The 22,632-nt window shown below is 42.6% G+C and overlaps 2 protein-coding genes across 8 annotated transcripts in view; one reads left to right on the forward strand and one right to left on the reverse strand.

The window, feature by feature from the left end:
* Positions 1-672: 672 nt before the first annotated feature.
* On the forward strand, positions 673-3,117 carry LOC109640466 (glucagon-1-like). The gene is made up of 6 exons (XM_020104479.2): positions 673-810; positions 891-997; positions 1,396-1,551; positions 2,001-2,117; positions 2,511-2,654; positions 2,743-3,117. Exons 1-6 carry the CDS (start codon positions 745-747, stop codon positions 2,765-2,767), a joined length of 615 nt encoding a protein of 204 aa, XP_019960038.2. The 5' UTR covers positions 673-744; the 3' UTR covers positions 2,768-3,117.
* A 2,372-nt stretch (positions 3,118-5,489) lies between these two features.
* Positions 5,490-22,632, reverse strand: part of LOC109640468 (sodium-driven chloride bicarbonate exchanger-like) — a 29,458-nt gene continuing 12,315 nt past the window's right edge. For 3 of the 7 annotated variants that reach the window (XM_069520666.1, XM_069520670.1, XM_069520668.1), the window contains 23 exons: positions 22,025-22,106; positions 18,823-18,966; positions 18,519-18,660; positions 18,239-18,399; positions 17,547-17,735; positions 15,848-15,936; positions 15,406-15,563; positions 15,220-15,307; positions 13,897-14,043; positions 13,222-13,322; positions 11,731-11,905; positions 11,123-11,256; positions 10,681-10,926; positions 9,896-10,001; positions 8,995-9,156; positions 8,150-8,521; positions 7,819-8,070; positions 7,607-7,675; positions 7,313-7,486; positions 7,107-7,229; positions 6,932-6,996; positions 6,686-6,799; positions 5,490-5,716 (listed from right to left, as the gene is read on the reverse strand). In XM_069520666.1, the coding sequence (XP_069376767.1) occupies positions 5,632-5,716; positions 6,686-6,799; positions 6,932-6,996; positions 7,107-7,229; positions 7,313-7,486; positions 7,607-7,675; positions 7,819-8,070; positions 8,150-8,521; positions 8,995-9,156; positions 9,896-10,001; positions 10,681-10,926; positions 11,123-11,256; positions 11,731-11,905; positions 13,222-13,322; positions 13,897-14,043; positions 15,220-15,307; positions 15,406-15,563; positions 15,848-15,936; positions 17,547-17,735; positions 18,239-18,399; positions 18,519-18,660; positions 18,823-18,966; positions 22,025-22,106 (3,378 nt within the window). In that variant the 3' untranslated portion in view covers positions 5,490-5,631. Of the gene's footprint in view, positions 5,717-6,356; positions 6,395-6,685; positions 6,800-6,931; positions 6,997-7,106; positions 7,230-7,312; positions 7,487-7,606; positions 7,676-7,818; positions 8,071-8,149; positions 8,522-8,994; positions 9,157-9,895; positions 10,002-10,680; positions 10,927-11,122; positions 11,257-11,730; positions 11,906-13,221; positions 13,323-13,896; positions 14,044-15,219; positions 15,308-15,405; positions 15,564-15,847; positions 15,937-17,546; positions 17,736-18,238; positions 18,400-18,518; positions 18,661-18,822; positions 18,967-22,024; positions 22,107-22,632 lie in introns of all 7 variants that reach the window. The other 4 variants (XM_020104491.2, XM_069520671.1, XM_069520669.1 and 1 more) reach the window with 4 other exon arrangements.

A 22,632-nucleotide genomic window follows, 5' to 3' on the forward strand; every position in this document is an offset into this window, starting at 1 on the left:
ATCTATCTATCTATCTATCTATCTATCTATCTATCTGTCTATCTATCTATCTATCTATCTATCTATCTATCTATCTATCTATCTATCTATCTATCTATCTGTCTATCTATCTATCTATCTCTCTGTCTATCTATCTATCTATCTATCTATCTATCTATCTATCTATCTATCTATCTATCTATCCATCCGTCTATCTATCTATCTATCTATCTGTCTATCCATCTGTCTATCTATCTATCCATCTGTCTATCTATCTATCTATCCATCTGTCTATCATAGTCATATAGCAGCAGCAGCAGCAGCAGCAGCACATGAAGATGTGTTTTCACCGAGCAGCTCAGATCTCTATTTGACTTTGGCCCCTGTAAAACAGATAACTGCCAATGATGCAAAACCCAATCAATATTTCCCGTCTTCTAAATTTGACAAATACTGATTCATCTGCCCGGATGTGACAGCAGCACATACCCCCCCCCACCACCACGACACGGTGGCACATGAGAGCATCTCCCCCACGTTCTGTTTAACAGGATGAACACGCTTGTTTGATCTTGACACCTAAGTACCAGCTGGCATCACGCATGAACGCCACCTCTCTGGACAAATGCTCGTCCACTCGGCCAATGTGTCGGGGCTCCGTGTCTAATGGGTCGAAAGTAACAGGTGGGCCTGGTGGAGTTGTAAAACCGGTCCACCTGAGGGGCCTCGACCTCCTGCTCCACCTCTTACAGTATATAAGGTCCCATGGTGAGAGTCAGACACACACACCAGCAACAAGCAGAGCAAGTACCTGCACAGAGACAAGAGAAGGTGAGTTTTCATTTCTCATCTGTTCATGTGCACATTTTATTTGAAAGTGTGTGAGCTCAGTGTTGTTCTGTGGCGTCCAGGTTAGAACCATGAAGAGCATCCACTCCCTGGCTGGAATCGTCCTGCTCCTTGGCTTTGTCCACAGCAGCTGGCAGGTTCCTCTGCACGAGGCCGACGACAGCTCCAGGTAGAGAAAACGCATTTACACAAGAAGTACTCTCAAATGGAAATGATGTACTTTACCTGTAGTCCAGAGGGAATATAATACTGTGTGTTTTAAAATATTGATATCGAAGGCAAAGTGAATATCAAATCTGGACAAATAGAAGAAACCACACATGAAGTACTTCTCCTCTTGTGTTACTGTATATACTGGAACTAACTGTATTTATACACACTCGCTCTCTTTTTAAACTTTTCTTCAACACAACTACAATAATTGTATTTTAGGTTCACTTCCTAATACATGTCATTAAATAGGCCTGTGTAAAACTTAATCAATGTGAACAAGTACCATGCTGATACAGGAGAAAGGAAATATATGATTTTAAGACTCAAATTACCACCGTGTTCCTGCTGCTGTAGTTTCGAGGCCGACGACACGTTAGCGGACGAGCTGAGGCAGCTGCCCAACATGAAGCGACACTCTGAGGGGACGTTCTCCAACGACTACAGCAAATACCTGGAGGACAGGAAGGCGAAAGACTTTGTCCGGTGGCTGATGAACAACAAGAGGAGCGGGTCAGTGTGGAATCAAACCCTTCTCATTTGGCTTATTTTCATTTAACAATCAAACCACTTGAAGCTCAGGACGTTAGAATAAACTTCTCAACTTGAATAAAGGTACAACAATGTGAAAACACTGGATTGAAATGAAATGAAAGTCCTCAGAGTTAGTACAAGATAAAAATACTTGAAGTATCAAAAGTAAAAGTGCGTATGTCTGCAGTACAATATGTCCTGTGGCTCAAATACTGTATGTATAATGTATATATGACACTATGATTAATACTGATGCATCCGTACCTGTTCAGGTGCTTGATGTGTTTCTCTGTCTAATTAGTTTAAACAGAAAGATATAAGATAAATGTAGTATAAAGTATATTACTTTCCTCTTATACTGGAGAAAACATATGGAGTAAAGTAATGGAAAAGTATCAAGTATCTCAATATTTGTTGTGTTTTTTCAGCGCTGCAGAAAAGCGCCACGCAGATGGAACCTTCACCAACGACGTGAGCTCCTACATGGAGGAGCAGGCGCTCAAAGACTTTGTTGCCAGGCTCAAGTCTGGACAAGTCAGAAGAGAGTAGGCCTCCTTCCTCCTCCTCCTCCTCCTCTTCCTCCTCCTGCTACAGTACCAAAACTCCGTAATGGCCGCCTGCCTGTGTCTGATTCCAGAGTGACGACAAAGACAGAGGGACGTTGAATCAGAGGGAAAAAGCGAATCAACATTGCTTCTTGTGCCCTTTTCTTTCCTCCTGTTGCTTCTGTTTCTCCATGATTCTTGTGGTTGTGCTGAAAATAAATCACCTGAACTTGTTGCACCGCGTTAATTGACATGTGATGATTATTTCAGTCACGACAACACAAAAACAGCAATAGATGAAAAGATGATTTTCTTCCTCTGAGAGTGCCGAGGTTTCCACATGATGAGCGTGAGTGGGCAGAGTTTATATTGTGTGCCTGTGTACATATTCAGATCTGAGAAGGACAGGTGGGGTGAAGCCATCAGCAGGAGGCATGTAGACGGCAGCTTCACCAGTGATGTGAACAAGGTGCTTGACTCCATGGCTGCCAAGGAGTATTTACTGTGGGTCATGACCTCCAAGCCCTCAGGGGAAAGGTAAAGCCGAGTCACATGAGCGACCTGATGAAGGCCGGGGACGTGTTTAAACTCCTCCGGCTGCGTGTGATTTTCTCTCTTTTCGCAGCAAGAAAAGACAAGCGGACCAATGAGACGCTGCGGACGGGACCCGTCTATGTGCTGCAACGTGAAGCCATACACAGGAGGAACAGGAAGCCATACTGCTTTGAATGTCGTCATGTCAACATTCTATTTAAATGTGTTTTTTACTTCATGTGATGCAAAGATACAAAACCAAAAAAACGACTAGTCTTCTGGTGTTTATGGAAATGAAATTCAGGGCATGTTTTTTCTACAAATTTAAATTATTGTCTATATTTTTAAGGTGAAAACAAGAACACAAAAAGCTAAATCTCAGGTTAGTGGAATAGAAAACACATGTAGTGTCGTTGGTTTTCATAGTGTGACATTAAACTGCTCTGCAAAATAAAGATTTTCATTGTAAAGTTGTGTTCGTATGTTAAAATACCACATACTTTATTTCAAAGGGAATAGCAATGTCTTACCTGATGGCTTTAAACTTAAGGAATAAATATTCTCAAACTGTTACTCAAGACATTTTCAACTTTCCAACTATTTTTGGAGCCTCGAGTTGAGGACAGTTTATTCTCAGCCCCTAAAATATAAATATAGGGTAAACCATAGTTTTATGGTCGCTGTCAACTCAAATATTTCAGCTAATCTATTAAAAATACTTTTACACTGTTTACAGTTAAATATATATACATTTATAATCATACAGTTGAGTCCATGTGATCATTTGTCCTGAATGTCCCCAGAGGTTTTCCTGAGATATCGCAGAACGTGTGTTGTGAGGTCACAGCGACCTTGCCCTTTGACTTTTGACCACGAAAATCTGGGCAGTTTATTTGAGTCTGAGTGAACATTTCTACCAAATTTTCAAAAGTGTCTTCGAGGGACTCTAAACATATGAGCTGCTTAAAAATCGATATAATCCCTGCTGAGTTTTTTCAATATTTTTATTTATGCTCTCACTCGCTCTCTCTCTCTCACATTCTCATTAAACGAATCACAGTTGAACATCGGATCTGAACTGAATCTTCTATACATGTGACTTAAATGATCAAACAGAACGTGTACATCAGCTATCACTACCAAATTTAAGGCAGAATTCCACACAGACGTGGTCAAATGAATTGATTTGATATAATTTTGACCCATTTTAAGTGTCTCTAATCAACTAAGAACCATCAATTAGACAATGGAAAAAGAACATCTACAACAAAATCCTGCCTTCAACACTGACTTCATGTTAGTAATATATTAGTAACATTTTACATGAATAAAATATACTATGTATTATACATTGTTAAGACTCTTCACCGCTTATTACATGTTGCCCTTCCCAGAAAAAAGGTATTATTGCATCTCTAGAAGAAACCGAGGTCCTGCGGCGAGATGGTCGTTTATTTTCTTCAAAACAATTCGCTTCCGATGCTAACACGCCGAGGGTCGTTTGGAGAGGAGATCACATGTCCATGGATGACACTTACTGACAAGATGACGAAGAGGATGCAGGTGGAGTTGCAGAGCTTTCTGCATGGTCTGTAACTTCCACCATTTTTTAAAAAGACAAGAGGCCCGAGATGCTTTTCCAAACCGTGCAGCCGTGCCAGCTCACAAAATGTCATTTTCTAATAAACTGCCCCCGCTGTCCTCAAAGAAGTAGATTAATGTTTTGAGAAAATACGCTCCCTTGCTTTCCAAGAGTTAAGATGATGAGATTTATCTGAGCGGTAAAATATGCAGCGACGCCAACAAGCCAGTAAAACACAAAATCCCATAATGTTTTTACATTTAACAAATGTGCAAGAGAGACTGGTGGAGCTTTTAGGACTTTGTCAGTCTTTGTGTTGAGCTAAGCACGGAACATATGACGTGTGAGGGCCACTCAAAGGGAGAAAAAGTTGTAATATTACGGGAATAAAGTCGTAACACTACAAGAATAAAGTCGTAATATAATAAGAATAAAGTCACAATATTACAAGAATACAGGTGTTATATTTTGAGACAAAATTGTAATAATATGAGTAAAAAGTCAGAATAAAGTTAAAAAGCAAAAGCTTTTCCTAAAAGTGTTTTTCTTTATTCTTGCATTATTATTATAACTTCTTTTCTTATTAAATTATGACTTTGTTTTTAACTTTTATTACGAAATTATTCTCGATTTTTGTCTTCAATATGGCCCGAATACTCAGAACAGGCGTGTACGAACTCTTGAAAACAACATTAACAATAATTCACACGATGTAAATTTCTTCCAGGAAGTGGCCGGGGGAAATACTTTACTGGAGGAGAGACACTCGTGTGTAAAAGAGCAATGGAGAAGCCTGGAGTGATATGAGCTGTCACTGTCACAAAAACATTTAGATATACAGAATATATAAAATGTATATATAATACTTAAAAAAATGGTACTAGATTCGCTATGTAGCCAACTCTTTTAGACAAAACTGAAATAGATTAGTATCTGCAAATATCTGCTCTTTAGTGTTTCTACTGCGACGTGCATTAAGTCAATAAATGCTGCACACAAAATCCACACAGTGTGGTTTTTGTGTGGCAGCTTTTTAAAAGGAGTCATATTGGAAAAATATAAAAACATACAAAATACAAATAAAGTGGATTTAAAAATTGTTTAAAATTTGTATGTAATTGGCCCATCAACACAGCATTTACTGCAAGTGTCGCATAATTCTGGATTCCTATTGTTGCTGGTATCACCAAACACTGAAATACATAGAAAAGAACACAGATGTGTCTCGGCCCCTCAGCATTAATACTGTTTCTAACAAATTTTCAGTTTTACACAACTTGCACACAGACTTACATGACAAAAACACAGTGTAGCACAGTACAAAGGTGATTGAGTGTGGCACGGTACAGATTTTTAGTTTTTTGATCGACAGCACAATGGCACCGCCTGTATGTGTCATCACAAACTTGTCTCCCTGTCCAAGCTCTTGTCGTGCCTCCGCCGCTTCTGGCGCTTTTCACGCTTTTCGCCGCCCCTGGAACAACTGCACCGAAAAAAAAGATTCAAATCAGAGGAAAATACAAGAAAGACAAATAATCAAGTTCATATTCACTGTAGAGACTTTAGATTTAAATGCAAGGTGCAAATATGTTTCAATCCAGATCAGACAGCATGCAAATATATCTGCCCTCACGTGTTTTTGTGAGGGACAAAGGCCGTTTTCAGACATGAACTCCCAAAAGTGTTCAGATAATTGGGCTCAGACATTTTGCCGAGTGACTTTCACACATGAAGAACATAGCAGGAGTTTTTGTTGACATATTTCTTTTCCTTTGGGTTTTTCACATGATCGACACAGCCACTAGCTCGGGGAGGATTTTCCTGCTGTGTTCTCACATGGACTCACTCGGAAAAATGTCCAGACATCAGTGCATGTCTGAAAGCAGCTTTATGGTGCTATTCATTTCACAACTTTTACAACATGCTGCAGCTGACATCGTAAAATGTGTCCTTGAAGTAACATGCACGCCCAGGTCATGCTGTGACACATGATCACTATTTATTGACTGATCTCAATCACCACTTCCATCACAGACCCATCACACCATCGTCATCATGCAGCAATCAGCAGTGAACACACAGGACAATACTCTCCATGCTGGCGGGGACTGGGAACCACTTACCTTTGGGATATCAGCTTCTGAGAGGTTAGGAAGGGGAGCTTAGGGTGGAATGGAATGAGAGAAGCAGGCAGGAGATACTATGTTAGTCTACTCTGCTGGAAATGTGCGCGGGCAGCGCTGCTCTAAGATAAACCCTTTCATCTAAACATACAGGCGACTCAGTTTCCTGGAAAAATAAAAAACCTACATATTCCATAACGCTTCAATAACAAATATCTGCCACTGCTTGATTTTACACCAAAAGACACTGTAAAAATACACTGAGGATCTGGAATCAGCAGGTATCTATGATGTGGATATCTGAGAGCCATGTGGGGGAGGAGGCTGACCTCTTAGCGCTCGGTTCCTTCTTGGTGCTCTCCGCAGGGCTGACGCTCTTCCACACATTCCCGAAAGAACCTTTGGACATCTCGTCAGTGATGTTCACTGTGGCTGGGTCACTCCTTCGAAAACACATCACAGAGGATATACACAGCAGAAGGTTTTCATGGTGTTTATCAAAGCACTGCATTTAGCAGAATGTCTTTAAGCAGGACTCACGATGCAGAATGTGATTAAAGATTAAAATGTCTTACTTGTAGTGTCCCTCCAGTGGCACTTGCACAATGCCTTCCTCCTCTACAATAATACTGTGCTCATCCTGGAGAAAGAGACAAAAGAGAAAATGTAAAACACGTGTGTTGCAGCTGCATTGGTGAAAACGTGAAGCAGGTGGAGTTCAGACATCTGAGCCGTGCTCCGCTGCTTCACCTCTTCTGCTGCATCCTCCAACTTCTTCTTCTTCCACTCGGGCATCAGGTCATCCAGCCAGCTCAGCTCTCTCTTGGTGAAGATGAAGTCCAACACCTTACGAATGAACACCAGGGCCAAGACCTGGAGCAGCGGAAACAGACATCAATAAGAAATAAGCGCAGGAATAAGACAGCGTGTGCAGCACACACAAACATGCTCATCACCATCATGGGGAAGACGATGGCAGCTTTGGAGGTCTTGATGATCCACAGCAGGGCCAAGCAGGTGAGCTGGATGATGGTGAAGAGGTGCACCTTCCTCAGAGGGACGTGGCGAAGGTAGATGAAGTCTGGCTGATGTTTGGCTGGCATGCCGAACAACTTCAGACGGTCAAAGAACTGCACGGATACACAGACACACATTTATGAATTCATCCCGATTCTTTTCCTGGATATAATAATAATTCAGAATAACAAATATCTTCTAGATAAAGACCAGCGGACTGTGTTTGGCCTCACCTGAATACCCCTGAGTGAGGAAGCCCCCATGTAGAGAAAGACTCCGTACAGCACAGGCATGGGGATGAACTGAAGAGAAATATTCAGGATCAGGATTAAAACTATTCAAACTAACACTAACTAAGCTCACATTTCTAACACATATAATAATTAACAACAAATGTTATAATGATTCTTGAGGGGATGTATATTTTTTGAGGATTCGTTCTGACCTTCAGCACAGAGGTCATGAAGACGGAGCAGCCCATCAGTGTGAAGATCATGAGGCCGGTGAAGCGCTGCTCCCGGATGCCCAGGAACTTGGGCTGTTCCCCGGGGGCGGAGCACTCAGACTCCAGCTTCAGGCTGTTCACGTGGGAGATGGAGAGCACGGTGGCCGCCACGAACCACGGCAGGCCCATCACCGAGCACACTCCCAGCATCACCCCCACCACAAACAGGTCCAGGTGATAGCCACAGCCTTTCTGCAGGAGCCGGACAAGGAGCATTGATATTTATTTCCTCAATAATTCAGTTTCCTTTGTGACTAGAATTTTAAAATACCTTCAGTTTGTGCTCCTTCCTGTTGATGATGACGGCCGTGATCTGCTGGTCCATGAAAATGAGGATGGTGCAGAGCAGAGCTGGGATAAAGGTGATGATGGTGGTCCACCAGGGGTTGGGCCCCACAGGGTTTATGACCCAGCCACGATCGTCTCTGGTTGGCTGAGGCACAAAGAAGAACACAAATGATATATGATGATGATATATCATGATGTATAATGAATCTACAGTTTTAAATAAGGCCTCTTCTGGACTTACTTTGAACTTGTTGGGGACCTGTAATTTAGGTGAGGGGATCCCCAGGGCGTAATCTACAAGAACCATAGTGAGGATGGTGATGAAGACGGCAAAGTCGCTGATGATGGCTCGGACCTGCAGGGAACAAAGACACACTTACAATACAAGCAGACTACAGTGCAGTGCTCATCACCACAAGGTGGCGCCGGTACACTACAGATCACTGTGTCCGCATCACGCCACATATTTTGCTCATGCGTGTCATCTCAATGATGAATCATAGAAAACTCACACATAGAATGGCAACACAGACTGCAGGGCTTTTGTTGTGTCATGGGACAACCAGTAGATGGCAGAATAATCTAAAATGATGCTTTATAAACTAATAACAGTGTAATTTCAGGACAGTAAATGGAGGAATTCATAAATGATGAAAACAAATTCTATTCTGCGGCTATCATGCACCTGAAAACAGTAACTGTAAATCTAAAAGTGTGTGTACTTCAACGAGAACAACACATGTAAAGATAAAATAACACAAAGACGGTAATAGGTGGGTGCATGTGTGTTTTTGCAGTACTTGGGTGGGATAACAGTGTGATAAGTACCTTGGTCGGGAAGTAACGACTCGTCTTGAACTCCTTGAGGAAGGCGGACATGAAGACGGTGGAGAAGAAGAGGACCACGCACCAGAAGAGGACGTCTGGGATGTAGGGCCCGTGGGGGCCACAGGCCGTGCCCTCAAACTCGCCGTGCAACATCTCGCACTCCTACTGGCACCAGAGGACAGGGTGATAATGACGATGATGATGATGGTAAAGATGATGAAGATAATCAGGATGATGAGGCGAAGGCAGACGGGGATAATGATGCCATGGAAAATGATTCGAGTGACAGCGTAGATGAGGGTGATGATGAGTGTCAGTGATGAATTAGTGAAGTCTGAGAAGGCGCTTTATGTTTTTATACTACATAGCTACTAAAAGAACACAGCGTAGAATCCCAGTGGCCTCATGTGAGCCCAGATCTCAAAACGCTTGCTGCCACACATGCAGCACATGGAGTGACGCAGCAGCATGCCACCGGCATGACTGATTCTGACTGATTCAGGCCTGACAGTGAGAGAATCCACGCTTCACGCTGCATCTCCATTTTCATTCTGCGGCGCTAAATCCTGCCAACATTCTCTTAATCCCCGCCTAGACTTATGACGCGTCTTCATAAAGCGGCGTGTGGGGTAAGTGAGACACAACACGGTGCCAGACTGTGAGAAATATCCCCAAACTTTCTCTGGTGTCTTCGCGTGCGGTTTAATTTCGGTGCGAGCAGCTGTGATTTCAAGTGTTATCTCGTCTCTCCTCTCGTCTGACTCACACTGTGATTGCTTTTTCTTAACAGCTTACAGATCCACATCTTTAACCATTAGAAGTCTATTGTGTCTGTGCATCTCTAGGCCGTAAATGTCCCTAAATCTTAAATAAAGTATTACACTATATGTATGTTCCTTACCTTGACCTCCAGCATGGTCCAGTTGACCTGTGAGGCTGTGACGTTCTTCTCCTCCCAGAAGCGTAAAGTCTCATTGCTGGGGTATCTGGGCTCCACACACGCACATCTATAGAGAATATAATATATTATAAGAATATATATATATATGCTTTAATTTTATGTATTTGTGTGTTAAAGGCTGATGATCACTCAGGAACTGTGAGGAAACCTCAAACTTCAGGACCAAAGCATTATTATGTGAAATTTGATAATTGAAAGAAATAATGGGCCGATTAATTACTAATGAGCAGAATCAGTATTTCTAGCCACATGTTCCATTACACACCACTTCCGAAAAGGTCCACCCATCTACATAAATGAGTCACTCTGCTGGCATTTTGCAAAATTAAATGTTGACGTCCCCTAGTGCACTAAACTGGAATGGAAAAAACCAGAGAAGCAGCTCTTGGCTCGACGTCGCCACTAACCCGCTAATGTAGCTGGATCATGCATGATGCTCCCGACACAGGCTCAACATGGGATTACTCACCATAAAGCAAAACCCATTACTAAGAAGACTGGACCGAGTGTGTCTACGGCTACATCACTCCACCATCTGTCATTTCATGATGTAGCAAATGCACTCAAGCACACGTGTGTATATGTGATACTATGATATTATTATATTTACATTAAAAGAACTTAAAGATGATTATTTCTCAAGTTTAGAGTGAGATTCAACTTGTGAAAAAAAGTTTTTTATCCAGTTTACTACAATTAGAAGTGAAAAAGAAAAAAGCACTTACGAATACTGTGTGAGCGTCTGGAGATTGTTGTTTTTATTGATGGGGTAATGCACTCCCAAGTGGAGCAGCTTCTCCAGAGCCTCATAGATGAAGATGATGCAGATAAGTGAAGCAAAAGCTTCCTCAGTGAAGCGTGTGATGTAACAGACAAGCGAGCTGGCATCAGTGGCCACCAGCAGCAGACAGAAGAAGGCCGTCCACAGGCCAATACAGGCCCTCAGGGAGAGGTAGGACAGCTCATAGTCCCTGGGAGAGACAGGACGGACACACACACACACACACACACACACACACACACACACACACACACACAGGAAGAGTGAAGGGGAAAGCAATTAGACATGGCATCCCTACTCAAGCAGAAAGGACACCCACCCACCAGCAGGACTAAAGCAAAAATGTATTAATTTAAGCTGAAAAAACAAAAAAGGAAGTCACCCACTTGCAGAACTTGAAGAGGATCTTCTCAAAGACGAGAACGGGCCCCGTGCTGCCCAGGATGGTGAGAGGCTGACCCGCTATAAGAGAGTAGGCTATTCCAGTCATGGAGGCCCCGAACAGGGACTCGATAGCACTCTGGAAACATCGAAAATGAGGCTATTGATTCATGTCCTTTTTAAAAATCCACATTGCTTTTGTAGCTTTGATTGATATTATAACATTTTCTAAACATTGCCTGAGGCTTATCAGGTTCAAATTTTGAGGTGTTTGCTTAGTCGCATTAAAAACAAAGTAAAGCGAAGTATTGGATTCAAATTTTGAGGTATCATGAGTCATGAATCTCATCTTAGGAGGATGCATTGTCTTTTCTATCAGCAACGTGTTTCAAGGTGTCTTTCAGTGAGAAGAGTCAGTTCTTAAAAGCTTTCTGAGTCCTGAGTCGTGTTTTCCCTGGGCAAATGTAAATTTAAGAAATCATCCGACCTCAGTAGTCTGAAAACTGTTTCAAAACTCGTCTCTCATGAATACAGCGTCCCTGGCTGCACGCTGAAACGCTGTGGCCGACTCGACATTTAGACGGGAGCGCAGAGCCATTAAGGTGTTTCTCACCACACGTCCCTCTGTGGCCTCCCCCAGGAGGCCTCCAAAGGTGATGACAGGTGACATGCAGGCGCAGTAGAGGAAGAGGAAGGAGGCCAGACACTGCAGGCTCAGGGCATCTGTGTAGTCAGAAATATAGTGAGGGGCCTTTCGCTTGATGTCCATGATGAGCCCACCAAACAATCTGAGGAGAAATGAGAAGATGTTGCATTTAAATGTGGAAAACTTGTGCATGACACAATAAATAACCTAACAAACTATATGTTTTGTGTAAAAAGATCTTTTCATTCAGTATTTGGTGATGCAATCATAGTACCATAGACTCCCACCTCTGCGTTTCACAGTTGGCACTATGCAGTCACTGTATTCAACAAGATGAGAGTGTTAATGATTTTCTCATCTTTTTTCATAAACAAGCTAATTTCACAAAATGTCAAACTATTGCTTAAAATAAACTGCATCGTGTTCTGTTACTGCATCGCCTGCAGAGATGCTGGGATTCTCTTCACTGCTGAACAAAGAGAACAGACCACTAAAGCTTATTCCTTTATATTTACACATTTGAACCACAAGAAAAAGTATTTAAAAGGGTTAAAGGTATTTGTCGGCTCTCCTGCTGCAGGAGGACTGGACCAGTGTGAACTAGCTGGGGGTGGTTGCTGTAGCAACAGTGGGCGGGACGTTATCTTTGGTCTGTGCAGTAGCGATGCCGTGTCCCTGGAGGAGGTGGAGGGGGTTGATGGCTGGGCCTGGGCCAATCCGAGCTGAGATAAGAGGCTGTGCTGCATCACACTGCAGCTCAGCAGCACATCACTCACTCCTCTGCTATTAAACCACCCAACACCAGTGTACTATCAGTATGTAGAACCCCTCTGCAGCCCAAGAGTTCCCTGGAAGTAATGGTCAGATTTCTGCATGATGACAATGTGATTTCATCTTCAATCCACTCGGTCGTGTTGCTGCTCAAAATATCTGTGAAATAAATTTCGTGTGCAATTTTGCCAAACATTTCTACATCTGGTAAAAACCTCAGAACCATTTGTTGGGTATTATCTGATAGATAATCCCTCTGGATTCAGGAACTGTAAAATGGCATAAAATAAAAATGTGTCATTGTGTTGTGGGTAACCACTGGGTTAGGGTTCATCTGAAGGTAACAAGTTGTAAAGTAAAACGTACGATAGTGTTACTGCTGTGTGAAAGGTTGTGTAGCATATAATCAAGTGTGTGTTTGTAGTAAGGAGTGTGAGGAGGAGTGGGCATTATTTGTGAGGGAGCTCTCACTGTGACTTCATGTGTGGCATAGCGTGCACAACTCAAACAAAAGACTCAGTGGAGTTAAAGTGTGAGGAATGATAATGGATCGGTCTGGTTCTTAAGGGAGCTAAATTTACAGTTTGGGGACAGGAGGCCACTCACAGGCGACGGGTGGACGGAGCATGAGCTCCGAGAGCTCAGGGCTGTACGTCACTGATCGAGCTGAGTGTCTGGAACACTTACTTCCCTGTGCGCTGGAGCTCAGGGCCACCGTGCCCTCCATGTTCCTCTGACTCTCCAAGATCTGTCACACCGTTGGGAACAGGAGGAATCTTGCGCTTTTCCTGTGTGGTTAAGATCACGGTCAGTCAACTGTCAGTAGTCGTCATCGTAAGGACAATAACAAACATCAGAGGCTTTTTAAATAAGACCTGGAACAAACTCATTCCTTTTCTGTAGCAGCTAACCAAAAAATTCTATCCCCAACAAGATGGCGGATTGTTTTTTTCAAGGCACAGCGTAATAACTAGCGGAGGAAAAAATAACTAATGTTTTGTCGAGGATTGAGAGCAGAACCCTGGGGAGCAGCATCAAAGCTGGAGGAGCCTGTTTAAACATTGCTCAGCAGGCAGCACGGAGAAGAAGGCCGCAGCCCGGAGGAACAGTCACATATGGAGAGAATCTCAAACTCTGAGCAGACACAAAATGGGGCGTTGTGTGATTAAACTTTTTGAGTGGCAGAATCGAAACATCAACAAAAGAACGTCATTCTTTTCACTAAGCGATACCAGACAATAAACTACTACAGAGTATTCGGCCGATTTCGAGAATAATGTCATAATATCACTGGAATAAAAGTGATAATACCATGAGAATGAAGTTTCCCCATTCATTTTTATAATAAAAAGGAGCACACACCTGAGAGGGCACATTTTTGGGAGGCTCTATTCTGATGGAGGGGTCCCACTCTCCAGGGGGCAACACCGTCACCTGGTCCAGAAACTCATCTATGCCGGCCACCAGGTCATTCCTGTCTTTGGCTTTGTATGCAACATCGTGGAAAACCTGTGGAGGAGATAAGGGGAGAGATGCTGATTTTTGAATAACCATTGATTTAATTATCGTCTGTGTTCTTCTGTGACGCAGAATCACTGAGTTCACTCATGGGTTTACAGATGCAGACTTGAAGTATTCCTCTCCCCAAACATAATGAAAAAGAAAGTATTCAGAGCATTATCATACAAAGTGAATCTTCACAGGAATAAGGTGATATGTGAAATGTCATTTGTTTCTCATGAATAGGAGAACAGTTTATCTAAATGGAATGCAGACTATGTTTGCTGAGAACCAATAGACATGGATGAGTACAGCTCCTTCCCAAATGATGAGGATTTTTATTTTCATACATCCCAAAGGGACTCTGCAGCCTGGGAGAAGAAACAAGGTGACATCTGGCTGTGATGGTGGTCAGTAACATTAGCTCATTGCTGCCCGGTGGGAAATCCTGTCACGTATTCAGGTCGTACTCTGCTGAGCCCCCCAGGGCAGGTTTGGTTAGTGAAATGCAAACCCGGGGTTGTTGGTGCTGGTTTCTCTGCTTCCCCCAAACCATAATAAACTCTGATATAACCATCAAACTAAATATAAAAATATCTGACTATTATTATTTCTTGTTTGGGACACATCTATGAATATTGACTCTTTAACCACATACCAAACCATCTTGGGATACGTGCAGCTCAAATGTTGCTTGCTCTGCTTCAAGTGCTTTATTAGCACAGTTAATGTAGTTTTGAGTGAATTGAGTTTATCCACTTTCTTCTACTTTACACAAATACCCTATTACATTTTGTACTTTTTATCCCAGTACATTTATTCCACACAAAACACACGATCAGCCTGGAAGAAATGACGTAATGTTTAAAGAAAAACAAAATCGCTCTCTCATGTTTTTTTTAGTCTGGAACTGGGACTATGCTCAAGTGATTTATTATATTCAACATATTAAAAAAAGAAAGTAAACTATCGGGCAGTAAAGACCTCATCAGGGGGGATGTTTTGAAACTTTTTAGTTTATTCCTTGAGAAATAATTCATGAATCAGTAATAACAATCCTATAATTGAAAGATTTTTACTTGTAATCGATCTGTATCTTTATATTCCTCTTGGAACTTTCCTGGTTTCATTCCAAGAGTCAGAATTTGAACCTTGATGTTCTTGCACTTGCATCACATGCCTCACCTCATCAGTCATCAGCGTGGCAATAGACCGGCCGATTTCATGATACTGTGGACCCTTTCCCAGAGGGCCAAGAAGGATGAAAAGAAACCTGTCCAACACACAGGACAACAGGTTTTCAAGACATCTATCAAGACTTGAAATACAATAAAGAAAGGAGGAGAGATGGTGATGAGTTGTGTGTATTACCTGGTGGTGATGGGAACCTCAGCCAGGCCGTTGAGCAGCACAGCGGGGGCCAGGCGGACAAAAGCCACCACAGGGCGGTCGAGGAATTCCAGCTCCCCCACCAGGACGTTGGACGCCTCAGCACCGGGAGGGATCTTCTTCATGAAGTGGAGGTCAATCTGTGAGACAGAAAGAAACAAATACATTTCAGACTGAATACGACATCAGGATAAATGTTTGATATAGGTAGATGGAAAAATTCAAAATAATGTCTGGATCTGACGTTCCACACAGACAATAAAAGAAAAGAAAATAATCTTTACTCCCACTGAATTCTAGTCAGTTTCCCATGGAGAGACTCATTTCACACGTAACCCAATCTTGGTTAAATATGCAGTGCTGGTTTGGAACTATCAGTGTCGGTGGATAAACAGCAGACTCAGCAGTGGGTCTGCTCGCTCACCTTGCTGAAGTCGACGGCACTGTTTTCTCGGCTGACGTCCTGTTTGCCCTCGTTGTTGGCCGGCTGGGACTGAGGCGAGACTGTTTGGCCTGTCGGGCAGAGCGGGAAACCAACAGCATGTCAACTTTCAGCCTATCACAACACTACTTTCCCACACAAAGACAAAGGTCTCCAGTGAGCGACTACAGGGTACAGTTACATTCTCCGAAAAAACATGGTACAACCGTGAACTTTTGATGTCGTGCTGCGCCTTTATTAGTGAAAAGATTTAGCCCAAAAACAAAAGATGCAATATTGTACCTCTTTTTCGGAGTGTAGCTGCTGTGTTAGTTTAATATTAAGATCTTCTGCAAAAGATCAGAGGTGATTTTAACTAAACCATAGACAAAATCATTCAGTATGCCTTGTGATGTGAAGGCGGCCGCAGTTGTTTGAGTAGATGTTAAGGGAATGCTTTTCAGTGAGGGTGAAACAAACTACATTTAAAGCAATAGTTTGACATTTGGGTGAAATATGCTTATTCACTTTCTTGACTCATGGCTGTAAATGAAATATGAAGCTAGAGCCAAATCTGTAAAATGCATGTACACGGTGTATAAGCATATTTATGAAATGTTTAACTATTTCTTTAAGTCCTAAAGGATGGTGAAGTTAAATGATGCATTTATAGTGCATAGCTTCCACTATTAGTTATCAGTTTAGTTTAGAATACGATTCCTAATTCTCCTATATGTGTTTTAGGGATCTCACATATTGTTGACGATGATGGCATTAAGCGGAGAGCATTATCATGAAAACAGGTAATGACAGCTCATCCTTCCTCCTCCATGTGAGTGGATGAGACAAAGACCAAATGGAAAAGTCACGTCAAATAAATTGTTCTTAGAGGTGGTTTCTGTCTTTTTAAGGAGTTTTTATCACACAAAGTTGGGAGTTTGGGTTCAGTTAGTTATTTGATGCCATAAGAACAGTGGGAAACGTCTTGATTGACAGCTGAGGCTGATTCCTGATCGGTCGAGCGTGCCACATCCCATTTTTACCCTCTCATGATGATACTCTCCTCTTCTAATGTCTCGTTTTTACTACTACTACTATCTCTGGACTTTTAGTGCATAGCATCAGCTGAGGCATCCTGGTTGCCTGTGCAAATCTCCAGCTCTGTGTCTTCTTGTGTGATGGGACAGTAGCCTTGTGCGACTGCCTGAAGCACACTGAGACGTTTGACCTTGGTTTCTCCAAAGGGTACGTCTGGGGTCATGTTGCCATGGCTCCTGGAGGAGCTCAAAGCTGATGGAGGGGTGGACAGACATGGCATGCAGCACACGCACTGTGGCCATGCCACGCAGGAAAAGGCTCTTTTGGGCGAAGCATTCCTGGGGAGTGCTTTTTCAGGCTGTTTGGGAGATTTTATGGTTTGATAATAGAGGTCATTTACTGGTTAAGTGAATGACACATGCACACACACACACATGCAGAACACCGTAGACAAGAACAAACACACAAACATGGAAAAACACAAGAGGAGAAAATGAGATATCAAGTAGCAGTAAAACAGCAAGTCACAGATGGACACACTGGAAACATCATGCAGAGGATTACAACATAAACATGAAAAATACTGTGTATATATTTACACACAACAACATATATATGGTCACCATGGAAAAAGCAGAGAACTGCATTCGGCCCATTTGCTCACCATTCTTGTCCATGGAATGAGGCTCTGACTGCTTCTTGCCGATATCAGCAAAGGAGCGGACAATGGGGATGCGGTTGGCCAGTTTCTTGTGGTTTTGGTGGTGGTGCTGTTTGAGCAGGGCCTCACGGATCCTCCGCCTGGCATCCTGACCGACGGGGCCCGTCACCTCGTGCTGATCCAGAACCATGTCTGAGAAAATACAAACACAGAAATACACACACAGATGTAGGCCTCCACATTACTCTTGAAACACTTCATTTGAGATTCACAGAGGCGACTCGTGACAGTGTGTGCTCCAGTGAGGCAGCAGCAAGCAATGCTAAGCTGATTATTTCAGCAACAACAAAAATAAGCCACTGTTTCTGATTTCATCGCAGTTCAGCAGATCTCTACAACAGCCCAGTTTATCCCACAATCTGATGACCTGAAAAACTTAAACACAGTTCCCTAATTCCCCCTAAACCAGGTCAAATGATGTGGAGCATTTTTATTTTTCAGTCAAGCAAAATCTTGATGCAAACTAAACAAATATATAAAAAAAGTTATGATACATATAAATATCATTTTAAATATCAATAGATTGATATTGTTAAGATAATCAGAGAAGCCATTTAAGTTACTATGTCTATTATCTGCATTTTTATGGTGAGATGCTCAGGATTATGGGACACTTTTCAGGGCTGAGAGTTTACCTGCAATCTCCTCCAGCGAGTTGGCCCTCATGTCCAGCATCACGGTGCCGTTCATGATGCAGCTGCGGAGCTCGAAAAGACTGTGTAGAGACAGAGTGGCTACATATGGTTTACTCCACCGCTCACCGCCATCCTCCACATCCTCCTCAAACTTTAACCACCTGCACAGAAAAACAAAAGAGAAAACTTTATATTTATTTATAAAAGCTTCCTCTCATAAACAGAATCAAAGTCTCAGGTGTAACAGAGAAAGAATGCCACAGCTCTCTGGCGGTCACACCTGGCTGTCTCTTTCCATTCTGCGTCCTCCCCCTCCCTGACACAGATTTCATCCAGTTCGGTAAATAGGGCGTGGGGGATGTGTTCCTCATCGCCATCCTCTGTCCCCAAGAGAAACTGCACCCTCTGGGCTGGTGTGTCTGCTGTGGCGAGCGGGACAAGTGGAGGACGAGTATTGATCGGAAAAGGAGGAGGAAAGAATTTGGAATTATCAAAAAAATAGAAGTAATGTTCATTAGTGAAAATACTTTGGTTGAAATGTTTCTTTAAACATGTGCATGCTTCTGTCCATTCCTGACACCTACTGTGTGAGGGGGATTCTCGTTCATCCTCGGCCGAGGAGTCCCTCTCCTTGGACCTCTTCCTGTGTCTGTGTCCGTGGTGACGGTGACGTCGGTGCGACCTCCTGCCCAGGGGCACATGGACCCCGATGTAGAGAGTGCGGTGACCTGGAGGCAACAAGTTAGACATTTCAGTCTGTCCTTCAGTCCACACTCACTACATGTTTTCTTTCAAGTATATTTTTTATGCTGTGCATTACTAAGTTTTTCATCTTTCTATCAAACAAAAAAACGTATTTTTGAGGAACTTTAATTCAAGCACTAGAAGGATTTTTATTTCACTTTCTTTCAGTCAGCGAAATTGAATTGAAGGAAGTGATCCATTATGAAGCTATTTCATTGAAGCAGGTTGAGATGTATCATCGGCACAGCAATAGAATACAGACACATAAGAGTGGATAACTGGAAAATGGCATTAGGTTTCTAATAAGAAGAAATACAATCCTTGTTCTGTGTAAAGCAAGTGATGGTTGTGCATGTCCTTGCACCCATGCATCCGACTTAAGTACTTTGGATGTACCGATTTGCCTCAGATCGCTGTTCATAGCAAGAGAATTAATAAAGTGTCTCAATATGTTATTGTAATTTATCCAAGGCCACTTCTTCCTCAGCAGCAGAAGCCAGAAGTATGATCACATTATCCCATCCTTGGAAGCTGCCTACATCATTTAATTCCCCTCAATCTCGTAGGAAAGGGAATCAATCTGTAGCTCGCTGTTAACTCTTGCAGATGCCGACTTGGTGAAATTCAAAAACTATGCGAAAAGATATCATGAGACTATTGGAATAAGGTCGAGGTCGATATTAGGAGAATGAGCAACATAATAAACTGCTGACTCCTTCTCATCATGTGTCTTAACAAGGAGCTATTGTTCTCTTTGAGGATACAGAAATGGATTTTGAAATTTGATGACATCTCATTATAAATCAATACAGAACAAATAATGAGGCTGCAGGATTCTGGAAGGATATTAATGTGAGCACAAAGACCTTCCTCTGCTGTGTGTGTGTGTGTATGTGTGAAGTGTGCATCCACAGGGTCAGCATGAAATTAATCTGAGTTGACTTACGCCTATTTTAATTCCGGCCGATCTGCCCAACCACTGCTTCCTTCCCGCCGGCCCTTGACTCAGTGGCCGGACACAGACAAGACTATCGGCACCCTGTTCTCTTTATCTGCCTCGTGCACCGTATGAGGCGCCACAGCGTCCAGCATAATGTGACACCAAACTGAACAGACCCAGAGCAATTTGATGTTCAGGAGCTAAAGCGTAGGATTAGTCAGAGGTACACAAGGGTGAAAAAAGAGAGAATAAAGTCTTCATTTTATGCTGTGTCACGAGGAACAACAGCAGATCAGTCTACCGTCTGTGTTAAATGAGGACTGTGGAGCATCGTGTGAAGTTATACTTCAGTATTTCTCGAAATATCATGACTTTTTTCTCATTAAATTGCAGAATCTGTCGTACAAAATATTCCAAGATGGCATTTCTTATAATTCAATCAAGGATGTTGTGTATAAGTTACTTGCTTGGAGACGTAACAAATCGCATCATAGCGCACTAATCAGATTTGAGCAATGCACAGACATAATAGTAGGAAATCACCTTAGAGCACAGTGACATCTGTCAAGGCAGTCGCTCATGCAGGGTCCTTCACCAAAAGAAATCCAGGATGAAGGTTAAGTGGGGTTTGAGGTAGCGTAATGAGAAAATGTCAAAACACATTTGTAGTAAGGGAGTGTGTCTCACTCTGTCAGAGCTTGTCCTGCAGTGGATGCGACCATCCAGAGCAAATTGCTGTTAGCACCCGGTAAATTATGTATGGCGGACGGGGGGTGGAAGAGAGACTGTCTTTGCACATGAATTTCACAATAAAAGGCCCATTCGGGCAGACAGGAACAATAGGGTAGCGGAGAAGAGTTCATGAGGCACGACTCATGAGTGGAGGACTCTACAAAAATAGCTCTCCTCCTCCAGGCCTGACCCATACTGCTGATGTCATGTCTTTCTCTTTTCATCTACTGCCACATTTCAGTGGCTTTCATTCGGCCCGGGCCCGAGATTTAACAAAGCAGCACAATCACTGTTACTTAAATCTTGTCTAGATGTCCAGGACTATGACCTCCCCTACTTGTTGGGGTTACATTTACATCATATCATCATTGCTTGCTGTTTCCATCTTTCTTTTCCTGAGGTGCATCATTTTTTATCCTATATTTTTATTTGATTAACCACATCGCCTCCAAATGATTCACTATTTTGCACCGTTTATTTGCATCACTGTTGATGTGCAAAGGACTTTATTCTTTAAAACCACTTTCACTGTCTCTTTTCTCACCATCTGAATGAAGCTGCATCCGTCAGAGCTGCAGTGCAAACCACATGGCAGTGAGTGGAAACCAATCCAGGACTGGAACTTAAAAGCTTCAATGGAATTGAGCAAGACATCATACAGTGCTAATCTTTTCTTTAGCCCGGTGGTGAGTGAGTGTGAATGAGGGAGGGGTGGAGAGGCGGTCCTTCTCCTGTACTGTGCTGACGCTGGATCAGCATCAACACAGCGTCAGACTAGTGATGATGGAAACCATTGACAAAAGATTAGCGTCCTTGAGATGAAAGCACACATCTCACCGTGTGTCGAGACTGAAACCTTTGTCTTGTTGCCATGACAACAATAGAGAGTATACTGACGGAGCAGTCAGAGTATTATATGAGAAGGAATCCTAATGTTTTCAGTAATAATGTTGGTATTTCATCATATTTTCTCTGGATGATTCTTTGTTATTTCTCATAACAAGGTCTATCATTTATGAATCTGTCGTCTCTCATTGGATTCCTGGATATTTTTTGGAGACATACACTGACTTATATAATTGTGCCCACTTTCCTTGAGCTTGCCTTAATTGCCAGTCTCCCAAAATACTTTTCCAAAAAAGCAAGGACATACTAGGACAAATCCCCCTCACCATTCTGCCCACAACAGAAGAGGAGATTATGCATTGATTACAAAAAGGCTGACTCAGACAGCTGTTGAGCTGCATTGTGGGAAACGTAGGATCCAGCACTGTAGGAGATTTGTGTGCATCACCTTCAAGTCTTCCAACTTTGAAATTCTAACAATGTGTCTAAACTCAATGAAGTAAATATCAATTGTGGGTTTTTACCTTCGAGCTCTTCCTTCTCAAAGTTGGTGTTGAGCATGGAGCGTGTGCCCCCGCGGTCCACCACCGCCTCCTCATCAGTTCTCTATGGGGAGACACAAACACACACACACATACAGAGAGAGAGAGAGAGAGAGAGAGAGAGAAGAGGCTGTTACTGAGCAGGTAAAACAGAAGAGCACACAGACCTATGTGTATTTAAAAATACTCTCATATACTGTGGATTATCTCTCTCAAACACAAACACACAGAGAGACATACACACTCCTAACATATAGAGTTGATACATGAACCACATGAGTCACCAGTGCCATAGTTAACTTCAAATCCATATTTCATATAAATGATACAAGTTATTGCATAAGAGGAAACTGCTCTGCACCCCTTCCCCTCGCTGGGAGGACATGTCCTGAAAGAAGCACACTAACACACACAGACACACACAGTCACAGAAACTCAGCATTACAAGGCTAACTTCCATCGACTGTCACCATGGCAACAAAAGGTAGCCAGTCACAATGTGAAAAAGGCACGCTGTTCTGCTGAGCGGCAGATTACACTGTTTTTGAGTCATGGCTCGAATAAGAACACTTCATTGTGCGTAAGCCTGG

The sequence above is a fragment of the Paralichthys olivaceus genome, chromosome 24 (genome assembly GCF_024713975.1).
Source record: "Paralichthys olivaceus isolate ysfri-2021 chromosome 24, ASM2471397v2, whole genome shotgun sequence".
In the NCBI taxonomy this organism is placed as follows: domain Eukaryota; kingdom Metazoa; phylum Chordata; class Actinopteri; order Pleuronectiformes; family Paralichthyidae; genus Paralichthys; species Paralichthys olivaceus.